Below are 15,950 nucleotides of genomic sequence, written 5' to 3'. Positions count from 1 at the left end.
AGCATCTGCAGTCATTGTTTTTACCTCGTTGATTATAACCTGGTGTTGTGTGATTTTTTAACGCTGTCCCAATGCTCTCAGACTGTGGCGAATAAGACATTTCTCCACAACCACCTGATGAGGGACGCTCCGAAAGCTAGTGTTTCCAAATAAACCTGTTGGACCATAACCTGGTGTTGTGTGATTCTTAGCTTTTTGCATTTCAGAATGACCATTTAATTTAAATATAAACACTGGCAGCGGGGATTGAACTCGGGTCTGTTGAAGACTGTAGCCTTTCCCAGTTAATTGAGAGATACTAAAACACAGGGATCGAGCAGGTAGGATACCGCCACAAGAGCGCTCCCTAGCGGCTTATCGTGGTTTGGACTATGAGCATCTTCACCTTATGACCATTGTCCCTCTGACTCCACTATGTCTGTAACATGCACTTTACTAACCAACATTAACATCATTGGCTGCTCTCACAGTGACAGAACGGATGTCCTCAGGGCCGAATGGCCTCTCCCTGCACCCTAACGACTCTGGGATTCCGTTCAACCCGCCGGGGCTAGCAGCGATGCGATGAGAGGTGAGCAAACAGCCGATACACAACTGGATGAGCGAGTCTTTCCGAATGTGATGCCTCCTCCCGCCCGTCGGTGGGTCACCTACCTCCCCGTGACAAAAAGACAAGGTGCCGCTGTCTCCGAGGGATGGAGAGAGATTTGAGAAGCAGAAGTGAACTGACTAACTCAGAAAAACAAGAGACAGAGATCTGGAGCGCTGAAATAAACTGACTAATCCTAACAATTATGTGTGTGCAAGAGAGAGAGAGAGTTGAAGTGTAGAGATGAGCTAAGACCAGAGAGAAAGAGAGAGGTTTGGAGTGTAGAGGATGTGGTGGAGGCTGGTACAATTGCAACATTTAAGAGGCATTTGGATGGGTATATGAATAGGAAGGGTTTGGAGGGATATGGGCTGGGTGCTGGCAGGTGGGACTAGATTAGTTTGGGATATCTGGTCGGCGTGGACGGGTTGGACCGAAGCGTCTATTTCCATGCTGCACATCTCTGTCTCTATGAACTAAGACCAGAGAGAGAGGTTTGAAGTGTAGAAATTAGTTGACTAAGAATGAATGGCAAGAGAGAGAGAGACTTAAAGTGTAGAAATGGGCTGGCTAAGAAAGCCGAATGAAAGAGGGAGAGCTATTCAAATGTTATAGGTTTTGCCTCGTTGCTGAGCTGAGATCTGCCCAGTCTCATCATCCGCAAAAAAAAACAATTAATTCACAAAGTAAATCTTGGAGACAAAGAAGGTTTTGACCAAGAGGGATGGGGAGGGGGAGGAGGGGGGAGGGAGATCTCAGCTCCCAGCCTCCCTGAATCTAACCACAATTGCCCGGGAACTGGAGCTAACAATGAGACTCACCTACAGAGCGTGGACGGTCCGCGGCGCTCCTAGTTCACGCAGTTCTCTGCCGTAGCCCGTTCACCCGAAATTTGGAGGGGTTTGGGGGTGGAGAGAGAGAAGGCAGCCCTGGGGACTGTTGCAGTCCAGGTTAGGGAGGTCTCAGCGTTACGTCGAGGGTGGGGAGGGACAGCAATTTGCATTGATACCAGGAAGGAAGAGATGTTCAGGGGCCGGGGAAATGAAAAATTCCCCATCCCTTTTTGTTACACCTGACGCAAAGCTGGAACAAAGCCCAAAATTAGATTTTTAAAAAACGGTGTGTATAAATAGGATGGGACTGAGGACAGACACAAGAACCACTCGTAATATTCCGTGAGAGGGGACAATTGGTTCGAGATTTTTCTCTCTGGGTAAGAAAGAGACCGTCTCTGCTCGTTTCCAATCTCTCCGAAGTCTGTTGAAACCGTTAGAACGTTTATTTTACACAATGTAGAGAATTTTGACTCGTGTCAATCTGAAAATAGGAATTTGGTTAGTTCTAAGGGACCACTGATACCAGTTAAACTTTAGAATCTAATTCAGAAGCAAGGTGTTTGCAGATGCTGAACTTAGCAGAAACAGGAGGCACAGACACACAGACACAGACACATAGACAAACACAGACACAGACACATAGACAAACACACACAGACACACACACACACATAGACACTCACGGACAAACACAGACACATAGGCAAACACACACACAGACATACATCCACACATAGACATACACACACATAGACACAGACACATAGACAAACACACACAGACAGACACAGACATAGACACATAGACAAACACACACAGACACACAGGCACACACACATAGACACACACAGATACACACAGACACATAGACAAACACACACAGACACAGACACATAGACACACACAGATACACACAGACACAGACACACACACATAGACACAGACACATAGACAAACACACAGACACACACAAACATAGACAGATACAGACACATAGACAAACACACATAGACACACAGACACACACAGACATATAGACAAACACACACACACAGACACACAGACACACACAGACACACAGACAGACACAGACACAGACACACACACACACAGACACACACACACACAGACACACAGACAGACACAGACAGAAGTGCTGCAAGGTCTGGCAGCGTCGAAGGAGAAAGATAGTGTTCACTTCAGGAGCTGAGGTTGTAATTTCTGAAGCGCGTTCCTTGGGGAGAAAAAAACGCAAAGCCAAGCCTCGGGAAATTCCTCAGACGAACGGGGACAGGCGAATACATTGCGTCTGAAGTTAAAAATCACACAACACCAGGACAGATTGACTTGGAAGCACTAGCTTTCGGAGTGCCGCTCCTTTAACAGGTGGTTGTGGATCAACAATTGTGTGGGGGGTCATTCACGGGGGCTGCAAGGACGGGGTGGGGAAGGGGCAAGGATTCTGGAATGGAGTGGGTAAATGAAGCGCTTTTGCCCGAAACCTCGGTTCTCCTGCTCTTCGGATGCAGTGCTTTTCCAGCATCACTCTAATGTAGACTCAGAATGGAGCGGATTGACCTGGGCTAGTACGGTGCGCGATGGGTCAAATGCGCTGTGGAACTATACTTATCCGAAATTCCCATTATTTTTTTAACGGAAAAGGTTTGGGATCTGAATTCGGATGTATGTGCAATTTATTTTTTTGTGCGAAAAATGACCATGAAGGCTTTATAATTTCCTCTTAGCCGATTACCTCGTAACGATGTTGTCTCTCCGTCTCTCTGCAGTTGGCCAAGGATCGTGTGCAATCGCCAATTATGACTCTCTTCAATGGAATTCGGCCATTCTATCCCCACGACAGAACAGCCTTCATTTTTGCCATCACCTTACTCGTGGTTATCCTGGTATTCCTGGTGTTTACCCTAACGCTGCTCATTATCCTCCCGGGAATCAGAGGGAAAGGGGTAAGCCATTCCCCTTGGTTTTTTCCCCCGCCGTCTCTGCTGACCCAGAATTGGTCTCATTATCCAAAGTTTATCGCTTTCGATCTTATAGTGACATTCCAAACGCCAGACGCCCTTCTTTCGACCCCCAGAACAGAAAGGAAAGAGGGTGCAGGGGTGTGGGAACTGGGGGTTGTGCGCTGAAATTGTTTACGCCGAATTTTCCGCTTCAAAGTCGTGGTTCCCATTTTCACTGCAGGGAGTTGATTTCTAGTCAATTCGTTCCTGTCTGTCAACGTTGACAAATTCACGAAATTTGGAGGCGGTTTTTAACATTGAGTCGAACGAAACACGCCAGATGAATCGAATGAATAAAGTTAAAAATCACACAACACCAGGTTATGGTCCAACAGGTTTATTTGGAAGCGTTGCCTTTCGGAGTGTCGCTCCTTCATCAGCTGGTTGTGGGGTATAACCACTTAAAAGGGGCAGCGCTTCGAAAGCTAATGCTTCCCAATAAACCTGCTGCACTAAAACCTGGTGTTGTGTGATTTTTAACTTTGTCCACCCCAGTCCAACACCGGCATCTCCAGGTCTTAGTGAACAATATGTTTTTTGGTTGGTCTAAAACGTTGCATGTTTTATTTATATTTTCAGAGAATTTACTCCTTCTGCAGAATTATTGTAAGCCTTTTTGTTGGAGCTGTTATTGTAGGTATGTGCAATTTACTTTTAAAAAAGTATATTAAATGATATTGTGTTGTAAATTTCACAACAGAGACGCAATGTTATGTTTTCTAATGAGTATGCTAAGATGTAACTTAATCTGAAAAAGCGTAGAAATTACTGGTGAAACTCAGCAGATCTGGTAATATCTGTGGGCAGAGAAAGCAGTGTTAACGTTTAGATTTTGGTTAGTCTTCATCAGAGCTGATCCAGTTAGGATAAAGTGGTATTTGTAGGGTATGGAGGAGGAGAGACGAGAGATCGGTGGAGAAAGAGCCCAGAGAGGGAGAGAGAGAAATGAAAGGGTTAGGCAGACAGAGCATTGTTGATCGTAAACCATATAAAGTTCTTGTGCAGCCCAGCGTTATTGGAGAGTCGCGCTTTAGAAACAGCTCTTAAAGTGACAAAACGCGTGTTAAAACAGAACGACTTAGTAAATTTAACCTGTACCCTGCCCTAAGGGGAAAGAGCTCCACTGCTTCCCCACAGCCCAGGAATGAGCCCGGGAGTGGCTCAAGTATCTCCAATTTCTTCCTGTGGCTCTCTTGAAGCTATGAACTTCCCGGACTTTGAAAAGTCTGGCTGTGTAAGGCTGAGGCACCCAGCAAGCACTGTCTTTGGCGCCTGCCCGACCTAACCTGAAAGCCAACATTTAACCCTGTTTAAATAAAACCCGAAAGGACAGTGGATGCTGGAAATCAGAAACAACAAGTTGCTGGAAAAGCTCAGCAAGAAGGACAGCATCTGTGGAGAGAAATCAGTGTCCCTTAGTCAGAACTCTGTTTCAATGATTTCCAAAATCCACCGATTGTATTCTGAAAAACCTGGAAGCACCCAATTCCTGATGAGTGCCCAAAGACTGCAGTGATCTTTGAGCACTTTGTAATACCCTTTCTCCTCCTGCAGTACATAGCTCTCCCTTTGACCCAACACCTTCCCTTTCCCACTCTACTCCACCTGCCACCACTCTCTATAATCTAGTCAACAAATTTTCACGATCACTAAGCTCCTTCATTTCAGGTCTCTTGAGCTTTGCCCATTGTCTTGCAGACACTGACTATACATTCTGCTTCCCTTTCTAAGTTTAATTGGTTCTCCCTTGTTCTGTTTGACAAAACTGAAATAAAAAGAGACAGTGCTGGAGAATTTGAGCAGGCTCAGTGGAAAGAGAGAAAACGAGTCATTGTTTGGAGTCCACTCTGATTCTTTCCTGGAACTGAAAGAAGTTGGGAAATTTATGTTTATAGTTTTAAATGCTGTTTTACAGCATTGCACCTGCATCACAAAACCCAATATTTTCCAACGTGTTGATTTGGATAATTACATTCAGTTTAGTAAGCCACTCGGTTCAGGGTCACGTTGAGCCAGGGAAAAACTACAGGCATTGAATGAAGGGAAAAGAAAAGGACATCTCATTTCAAACATCTCAGGTGTTATAGAGTTAATCAGCACAGAAACGTACCCTTCGGTCCAACCAGTCCGTGCCGACCATAATCCCAAACTAAACTATTCCCACCTGCCTACTCCTGGCCCATATCCCTCCAAACCCTTCCTAGTCATATACGTTTCTCAATGTCTTTTAAATGTTGTAATTGTACCCACATCTATTTACCATGAAAGGAGCTGGCACAATCCTGATGGGCTAAATAGCCTCCTTCGGTGCTGTAATCATTCTATAATTGGTGAAATGCACAGATAACATATTTGGGCCAGCCTGGGTTTTGGAAGTTCTCTGATCCAATGGCTTTCAGGCTCAAAGCACATGGAATGCAAATAATATAGTGTGTAACTGTTTGAGCTGGGTTTTAATATCTTTTTACTTGTCCAGAGAAGATTTCTGTCCACAATCGACATTGCTAAAGTTTGGAATATGCAGGATTGTAAAAATGTCCCTCTCAATAATCAATATCACATAGCAATCTGGGTAGATCACTTTGAGAATGGGAAGGTTTCTGCAGACACAGGGAGTCAATATGTTTTCATAAGAACGCCAGATGCACACTCAATCCAACAATCTGTGTCAGATCTTCAGGAATGATGAAGGGCTAATGCTTGAAACATCAAGTCTCCTGCTTCTCGGATGCTGCCTAACATGCTGTGCTTTTCCAGCACCACACTTTTTGACTCTGATCTCCAGCATCTGCAGTCCTCACTTCCTCCTATTGCATTAGCTTGTTTGTTTCACTCACTGCAGTTGCTTCCTGACCCTCTGAGTATTTCCAACATTTTCAGTTTGCATTTCTTATTATAGAAAGTATAACTTTGTCAGTGATGAAGAATCAAGTCAGCCCCACACAAAGGCATTCGCCAATCATATTTGCTCATGCCATATTGGAAAGGTGCAACTTCTCATTTTAAAGTCTCATGTTACTCACATTAGTTTCTCAGTTATTAAACTTCAGAGCTGTGCTAATTCTTAGTGCAAAGTACAAACTTCTTAATTATACGGATGAATTGTGGATATTATTTACTAAAGTCTGACTTTACCTCAGAGTGGCGTCTAAAGCACAAAATGATTTTTTGATAACTAATTGAGGAAACCAGACACTTGGCCATGATAATATCAGAATCATTAACTGAATTATAATTCATTCTGTAGTGGTGAACTTTACTGGTGACTGGGCAGCTGGATTTGCCAGGGTGAGCACAATTTACAAGGCTTTCAGTAATGAGGCAATCACTGCAGAAGTGGGACTCAACATTGGACTGGCAGGAATTAATGTGACTCTGAGAGGTAAGTCATTTCCTTGTGGCCATTTTTAAAAAAAAATATGTAATCCATTTCCCTGACCAACCTCTTTCAGACATGTAATTATACACCTCTGGAGCAGGTGGGACTTTGAGCCCAAGCCTCCTGGCTCAAGGTAGGGACACTACCTCTTTAATCACACAAACCAATAATTGACTTTTATTATAAATTGGCAACAACTCAATGGTTCAATAGGTAGAGATTGGTAATTGGTGTTAGGTGTTGCATCAGAAAAGAGCAGGAACAGATCTCTTTGGAAATAGGTCAGTGCTTAGCTAAATGTGCCAATGGTTTGGCATGAACAGTGAACAAGGAACTTACTTGCGAACCAAGTGCACATTCAACCCAAAAATCTGTGTCAGACCTCTGCCAAAGCAATTTTAACTTATCTGCCCTTGTGGATTATACAAACTGTACGTTCTCGCTCTAAACCAGTAGATATAAATAAATACACAGTCTGATATAATATATGATGGGGTCACACTGTTAAACAAAAGAAAAATAAATGTGATGAGAAAGTAATACTTTGATTTAGGATTCCATTATTCATCGTCCCTTGTCAAAGGTATGGGCTAACACTGCTGCATTTATGAAAATTTTTTTTGTTACCAATCTTAATGCCTCATCTCATTTGCTAGGATCTGTAGGGGCAAATAGAATAATGTACGTATAATTTCACTGTCATACACAGGAGCTTGTCTTTAATATATTTACAATGTTGTTAACTCAGTCTGCTCCACTGAAGTGGACACCATCAGGAATGGGTGATTCAGCACAGATGCGCTTGCAAGTGGTTGGCCACAGCTTAAAGCGTTTGGATTTTCATCAATTGGAAAGTGTTATTTTGGATATTGAATTATTGTTTTTGCCAACTGTAAACTGAATTAACATATGAGGGTGTTCCATGCTATGTCCTTGCAGGAATCCCTGAGAACCAGCTGAATGAAACCATAGACTACAACGAGAGCTTTCTATGGAGATTTACAATGAATTACGATGAGCAATATAACAATGGGCTTAATCGAGGGCTTCCACATCCAATTTTGTACATTGCTGAGAAGTTTCAGAGCAAAAGCCCCTGTCTTATTCATGACCAGTACAGGTTCTCTGGACATTATGCAACAGCCATGATGTGGTAAGCAAAACACATTCATGCATTTTGAATTGCATTTCTGATGTATTTGAAGATGAGGGGGTTATTTTCATCCAAGATCAAGCAGGCAGACTTTAGACTCAAAATCAAGGGTCAGTGGCAATTGCAAAGCAAAACAAATGGAACAGTTCTGCATTGACAATGGGGCTAAATTCCTCACCAAGGTCTGAGTTCAAATTCAACCCGAACAAAAAGTGAAAGTGAATCTGTACATTGAGCAATTTGTGGATTAGCATCAGTGAACGCTCACCAATGCCAAGCGAAACCATCACCTCTCTCCAGTCTATCCCAAAATATATTGCTACCTGTTCTCAGCTGCAAAGTGCCCTCAGCTGAGCAAGGGAGAGTCAGTAAATGTGCAATGCATGGTTCTGGCAATTCATTCAGTTACTGGGGGGCAGTGGAGGACTGGATTTCATTTTCCAAGGAGGACCTTTGTGGGGTGCCAGTGTCCAAGCAAAAGGCAAAATCCACCCTCCCAGCAGGGCACACAGACTGGCTCACAGGGGAACTATTTTTAATCATCCTGTAGAGACATGTTGCCGCACACTGGATCAGGTGGGACTTGAACTTGGACATTCTGGTTCAGAGGTAGGAACACGACTTTTGCACCACACGACACATAAAGGAAGGCTATATTATATACAGTAGGACTCGACTTGGCATAGAGGGACACAATGACTGCTTTGTCCAGCAGCTTATACATGGAGCCACTTTGCAGGGTATACCTTGCCTTATAAAAGACCAACAGCATTGGGAGCCCCTTAATTGGCCACTTGAAGGGTTCAATTCAGTAAGAGTAAGCCGACTGTCTAAAATCTATCCTGCCGCAAGTCAAATTTGAAGGTGACATGCACGCACTGACAGCCAGATTGAGGGGAGGGAGATGTAATATTCAGGACCTATTAAACTTGAAAATGGGCACAAGATACTAGCAATGGCCACAGCCTAGGAATCACCTCAAAACTCACCATAAAAAAAATCACAAACTGAAGCATTGTCAAACCATCAGTTTAAAATAGAGGTTACAATTTCTACACAGGCAGTGAGACTGTTAGCTGCAACCGCAGCCCTGTAAGATGATACAGGGCAGTGTAAAAGAAAATCCAGAGGAAGGGAACATGAACATTAAACTCTGAAGCAAAGCTATGAATGAAAGTTTATTGGCACTAAACAATAGTGTGAGCAGTTTGTGACATCATTTTTAGAAAGAAGAAAGGACATAATTATAGAGGATGTATGAAGGCATTTGGCTGTTATTCAAGATGAACAAAAATGAGAACAGGGCTGTACATTGGTAATTCAACCAGAACTCTAGAGCTGAACATATTGGAGCAAACAAGGTTAAGGGCCCTCAAGACTGAACCTTTGAAAACACTGAATAGCAAGAGGTTATTACCACTGGCCAATGGAGGGCATGAACTTAAACATAAAGGACAGGTTTAAAGGTGTCTTCTCCACACAAAGGGTTATTAGACTATGGAATGCACAAATGCAAAGAGACAATGAAGCTGAATCAATTGCAGCATTTATGTGAGAGTTGTTTAAATTGTTGAATATAACTAATCAGTACAAGGGGAAAAAAAAGGATCAAATAGTCTCTGAAGCTGGAACCAGCACTGCCAGCATGGACCAAATGGGGATCTAAACTTTAAGAAAATACAGCTTTATCCTTTAACTACTTAGAGAGTCATACAGCACAGAACAGATCTTTCAGTCGAACCAGCCCGTGCCAAACATAATCTCAAACTAAACAAGTCCCAGCTGCCTGCTCATAGCCCATATTCCTCTAAACCTGTCCTGTTTTTGTACTCACCGAAATGTCTTTTAAATGTTGTAATTTTGTCTACATCCACCACTGCCTCAGGAAAATCATTTTGCATGTGAATTACCCTCTGCGTAAAACATTTGCCCTCGTGTGTTTTTTTAAATCATTCTCCCTCACTCTAGTCTTGAAATCCCTCATCTGAGGGAAAAGACAATTATCATTAACTCTAGCTATAGCCCTCGTTATTTTATAAACTGCTATCAAGTCGTCTCTCAACCTCCTACCCTCCAGTTGTGTTGAACCAAGTGGCCTGTTATTATTCCAGTTCACTCAAAGAAATGCATGTCTAATTTGTCCGAAATTGTGATACTTGTGTGACAAGGTATTGGGATTTCAACATTGATGTTGAAATTTGGTGCACACAATTTGGGTTGCGCTTCGGCGGGTCAGTGTGGACTTGTTGGGCCGAAGGGCCTGTTTCCACACTGTAAGTAATTTAAGTAATCTAATCTATGTAAGCAGGACAATGTGTCATTGTGGAAAATCATTTACCTGTGCAGAGTGGACAACTCACTCAGTTGAAGCACCTAAAAGAAATAGCTGAGCAATGGAAAGACTAGTTTTAAGATGAGATATGGATAAGGTCAGAAGGGAGATCCTAGATGGTAGTGCAGCTGATTGCTAGTTGACTACATTCCTATCATATTGAACAAACAGAAGTAATATTTATCGGATGAATGTTTAGAAGTGCCACATTTTTGACCAAGCATTGTGTCTTTCATCTTTTTGATTAGGGTAGCATTTTGTGCCTGGATCATCACTAACATTCTCTTCTCCATGCCAACTATTGTGTACGGAGGCTACATGGCATTGGTCACATCTGCATTCATGATCTTTGGAGTCATCTCATTCGCCACTATACAGAATGTATCGCCATGCATCATTCAGTTTGGCCCAACAGCACTGAAGACTAATTTCAGTGTCTCCTTCTGGCTGACATTAGCAACTGGTAAGCACAGTGAGTCTGTGTTTTAGAATACAGAAGACGTACTGATCTAACGAAACGGAGATTTGCATTAGTATCTGGATAGATTTTCTTCTGTCAATTTTCTAGTGTGAAGGCTGCCCTGTTGATGTTGTGAGTCCAGGAAGCACCATAAGTAATGTCCCCAATATCTTCTGAAATCATTGGATGGAAAATCTAGGGCTCTTCCCTTACAATTTTCTGATTGACACGAGGGCACAGCAAGAAATCAATGAACATAGAAACATTTTTGCAATGCCTTGATGCTTAGTGCACCAAATACAGGAATTGTTAAATTTAAGCTAAGTATAGTTAAGAGTTAAGTTATATTTAATAGTTATATTTAATGGAACAAATGCAGGAAATATTTAAGGTTGAGGACAGGTAGTACAACTGTTGAAATCTATCTGTCATCCACTCTGACTCCCTAAAACTGGTGTCCAGAGTTATTTTGAGCATAGCCTCAAGTTGACATCTCAGCTCCCTGCTCAGAAGATTCATAAAATTATCAAATTCATTAATTTGTAACCTGCCACGAGAAAGAAAAAAGGATGAACGTAACCAATTTTCTTTCCTTGCAAAAAGCTGAGAGGTCCATTGATGTTCTTCAAAGATCAGAATCAACCACCTTTTCATGGTTTGGATGTAAACTAGCTTCAAATTTCGCACAATGTGGTTAACGCACAATGCTTTGGATTGCAAAAACCCATTCAGTTCTTTCATCTTGGCAGCATATGTTTGGTTTTCACTTTGCTGAAATATTGGGACATTGCCACGCTATTGATTGAAATGTTGAATTTTCTTCCAAATGGTTGAAAAGTCCAACCAACATTTACAAAAAGGGCAGAGTCAGATGGACGACAGTTGGAAGTATCATCACCCCAAGACAATTTTATTCCATACTTTTGGGTAATTTGTATTCCAACCTCCCATCACAGAAAAATGACAACATGCCCACCTGGCTCCTCATGCTTAATCAACTCTTTGACAAAGTTTCCCCTCCCTGCTTTTTGTCCTTCCAGTGTTTCATTTTTCAAGCATTTATCCAACTCATTTTTGAACGTTATGACTGATATTGCTTTCACCATCCATTTTGGTCAGTGCCTTCCAGATTGCAGCAACCCACTGTGCAGAGGAAAAGAAAATGCTTAGGCAAGTTGCCCTTATTTGTCTGACAGCCCCTTGAGATCTGTCTACACATGTGTTCCCTGGCCGTGAAGGAAGACTGATCTACTGCCTCTATGTGGCATCTGAAACTGACTCCCAGGAAGAAGTGGCATGCCAATCAATTTCGCTCAATTTTGGGAACGGATGAGCCCTGGTACTTTCTATACTAAGTGGCTAAAGGTTGAGAACTTGGGTTATTGCATTGACAAGAGTTGGGCAACTGTGGTTCTCTAAACCTGCTGTACATTGAGCCTTGGGACCTTTTGAACATGAACTTTAATATTGACAGAAGGGACAAAAGGAGGCCAGTAATAGGACAAGAAGGAGGCAAGACTAAGAGTGTGAAGCCCTGGCCCACTTTCCACTCTGACCATCAGCCAGCTGGATGGATTGGCTGGCAGGCAGGCGGAGACATCACTTAGGGTGCCCATGCCGATACTGGAAATGGGTTAATTGGATGGGAACATGATGAATTAGATCTCAGAGTTCGAATTTCAACTTTTATCCCTCGCGTGCACCATAGAGCGGTTGATAAAATTGGGTCATCAAAATTCCCAATTCCCACAAACAGCTGGTTTGGAACACGCAACAAATAACAGACCCCTTTCCTTTCTAATCTAGCGTTGCTGTGCTTCATTCTTGGAGTAATTGTAATCATTATGGATCACTGCATCCCAGAGAAACTGAAGACATTCTTCATGCTAAGTGGAGAGGAGGATGATGATCATCAAATGAGCATTGGATTAATTAGCAATAACTTTACTGATGATCGTGGAGATGCTGTACATTTAAAGGTAAGTTTAAACTATAGCTCACAATCCTATCAATATTCTCTTTCTGTCTTTATAAGTACCACATTTTGGGAAATCACTCACTGCTGCTTAACGACTCCTTAAGTAATGCTGTGACGTGTGTTCTATTTAAAGTCAGGATATTCAGAATAGATAAAGTGTTACTATAGAGGGATTATTGTTCCACAGAGTTTCTAAGGTACCTGGAATAGATCACTGCTCAGTATGATTTAAAAACAGCAGAGGATGATATTTCCTACAACTTAGGAGGTTTATAAACTCCTCGCATTGGAAATGCCAAAAAAAATCCCCACTAATTTGTAATTTCCTCAAGTGGGTACTGGAGTGGCTGGGTTGGTGGTATTGTCCTGCCCCTGATCCTGAAAGACTTGGGTTCAAGTCTCTCACCAGGCCTCGCTGGCTACAGAAGAACCTAGTTACTGGTGCGGGCAAGACTCCATATATTGGCACCAATTCCCAGTCCAGGTAAATCCAGAGAGTTGATGGCAGAAAGCGCATTTTAACTGCAGCTGTTTACCAATCACCAAATCCAAAAAGAGAAGAGGATTGATATGAAGACATCAACCAGCATTGTGTTGGATGCATAGACTGTGGGCTAGGCTGAAAGAGCAAAGTGATGAATCTTTGGAATAAAGAGTTAGGATTCCTTGGAATTCTCTACTCCACAGGCTGGGGGTGCTCAGACAAGGGCATTGAGTCAGAGTTGTACAGCTTAGAAACAGGTCCAAGTTGTCCCTGCTGATCAGATATCCTAAATTAATCTCATCCTATTTGCCAACATTTGGTACATATCCCTCTAAACCCTTCCTATTCATGTACCCATCCAGATGCCTTTTAAATGCTGTCCTTGTACTAGTCTCCATCACTTCCTCTGGCAGCTCATTCCATACACACGCCATCCTTAGTGTGAAACAGTGGAGAAGCAGTGGGAGAGTGAATGACTGTACATCAGATGGTACTCCATTACAGAAATAGTCCATGAATGGAAGTGGAGAGAGATGGCTCTCTGATCAAAGTTGGCTGCTACTGGAGCTGTCTCTCAAAGGCACAACAGAGTGAATAGGGAAGAAAAGGTTTAGGAGGAGGGATTGTTGAGTGAATGAGTCAACTGGGGTGGTGGGGGTTAGAAGGCGAGGCAAATAACTGACAGGAGGACTAAGGGAGGGGATGCTGAGTGTGTGATTCTGGACAGGGGTAGGATTTACAAAATGTGGTTGATAAAGAACATGTCTCTAAGGGGTATGTATCAACTTGGTAAAATGAATAAGGAGTAACACAGGCCCAAAACATTTGGAAACTGCTGCTCTAAAGCATCCATGAAAACCCAAGACTTTGCCCAATTTTCTTTTGCTACTTTTGGAAATGAAACCTTCTTCAGTCTCATGGCTGTGTAAGCCACTCTGGGGGTTTCTCTATATTTAAGGGGAACTTGAAAAATGTAAGTGGCCTACATTATTCCTGGCTTTCAGCAAGTATTGTGAAATATCACTCCATGGGATTGTAAAACAGTTTTGGTGTCTCTTTAGGTTAAGTCACAGATAATAAAGTGAAGCTGTTTTGGATGTTTATTAATTGTTTCCAAATCTTTTTATGCTAGAAAATTAAAGATGGCTTCAAAGACAAGGACTTTGTTGTTTATACCTAAGACTGAAGATGCCTGGAATTGAAAAGGTAACTTATATTTAAATATCTCAAATCAATTTTATTAATTACCAAAGTAACATGGCACTGTGTTACTGTATTAATATTGGAAAATAAAGGTTTGCCATCTCAGTCAGGGTTGAGGAGATGAAAGAAAGGTGTGCATTTGTATAGCACCTTTCACTATTTCAGCAGATGCTAAAGTACTTTACAAGCAATCAATTGCTTACTGTTCTAATACAACCAATAAGTCCAAAATGTGGTACTTAAAAGACAGAAAGAGAATATTGATAGAAATGTGAGCTATAGTTTAAACTTACCGTTTAAATATACAGCACCTCCACGATCATCAGTGAAGTTATTGCTAATTAATCCAATGCTCATTTGATGATCATCATTCTCCTCTCCACTTAGCATGAAGAATGTCTTCAGCAATCTCTCACAAATAATAATGAGATAGGTGGTGTCATTTGAGGGATAAATAATGACCAGGACACGGCCACTCTTCCTAGAAATGGTGTCATGGAATGTCCTGCTTGAGATGCGCCTCTGACAGAGCAGCACTCCCTCAGCGCTGGATTGTGTGTGGTCTGTAGTCCTAGGGCAGGTCCTTGGCCCCTTAATTTCTAATATTAGAGGTGACAGGGCTCTCTGGTGAGCCAAGGATAGCAAGAGGGGACTAGAAGGAAAAGGGGAGGGGACTGGAGGGAGAGAGAGGGGCACTGGGTCCACACATCTACAGTTGCTATATATAGGTGAGGTTTCATAAAAACAAATCCTTTGTTGCCATCGGTGACAAGCTCTTAAGCATTTGTCTGTTTCTCTCGTCAGTCTTTGCACATCAGTTCTTACATTCCTTTGGGAATTCTCATAAATGCATTCACGAGACCACAACAATAAGTTAATTTTATAACTCAGTATGTTCTGGGCTGACTCACGAGGGAAGGCAAATAAAACCAAACTATGATGGTTAAATATTGTGAAGTGTTCTGTCATGCTTAGCAGATGGGTGTGTACAGTCCAATTGGCAGCAGTATTCCTTTGCTTTTGAATGAATGCTCCTCTCTGTTCATTTTGCAGGATTACCATGCAACACCTGGCTCACGCAACAGTGTGACAGCTTCACTGGGCAACTCCTGAAGGACGTCAAAATTCCACTGCGTACATGATTTTTTTAAATGACTGTTTTCATTAGATTATTTTGTGAAATGGCAGATAGAGCCTTGAGCCAACTCTGTACCATTGAAAGTGAGCACAATCGTGTGGATAATTTGATAGCGCAGCCGTTTTGTACCTATACCTTCTTTTGGAGTATTTGGAGAAGCAAGACTTGGATTAACTGCAACAATGCAAAGAGGGACAAATTATTCATAATCACACTTAACCTTTTTTGTTCTGAAGCTAAAAAAAATGCCAATGTTTAAACATGTGAAATCTGGCAAAAAGCCACAATGAGCAGAAGGATACAAGAAATCTGCACTTTAATAGATTAGAGTTAGCTATCTTAGTGAACACTTTACAGTCATAGAGATGTACAGCACA

At 42.2% G+C, this 15,950-nt stretch overlaps 1 protein-coding gene across 1 annotated transcript; it reads left to right on the top strand.

The window, feature by feature from the left end:
• Window positions 1–1,776: 1,776 nt before the first annotated feature.
• LOC132834794 (dual oxidase maturation factor 2-like) lies at window positions 1,777–15,624 on the top strand. The gene is made up of 9 exons (XM_060853831.1): window positions 1,777–1,802; window positions 3,213–3,389; window positions 4,026–4,083; window positions 6,694–6,828; window positions 7,765–7,978; window positions 10,559–10,773; window positions 12,577–12,749; window positions 14,365–14,438; window positions 15,489–15,624. The coding sequence occupies exons 2-8, from the start codon at window positions 3,243–3,245 to the stop codon at window positions 14,410–14,412; spliced, it is 990 nt and encodes a 329-aa protein (XP_060709814.1). The 5' UTR covers window positions 1,777–1,802; window positions 3,213–3,242; the 3' UTR covers window positions 14,413–14,438; window positions 15,489–15,624.
• The last annotated feature ends 326 nt before the right edge of the window (window positions 15,625–15,950 follow it).

The sequence above is a fragment of the Hemiscyllium ocellatum genome, chromosome 42 (genome assembly GCF_020745735.1).
Source record: "Hemiscyllium ocellatum isolate sHemOce1 chromosome 42, sHemOce1.pat.X.cur, whole genome shotgun sequence".
Classification (NCBI taxonomy): Eukaryota; Metazoa; Chordata; class Chondrichthyes; order Orectolobiformes; family Hemiscylliidae; genus Hemiscyllium; species Hemiscyllium ocellatum.
This window is presented reverse-complemented; position numbering and strand designations above follow the sequence as displayed.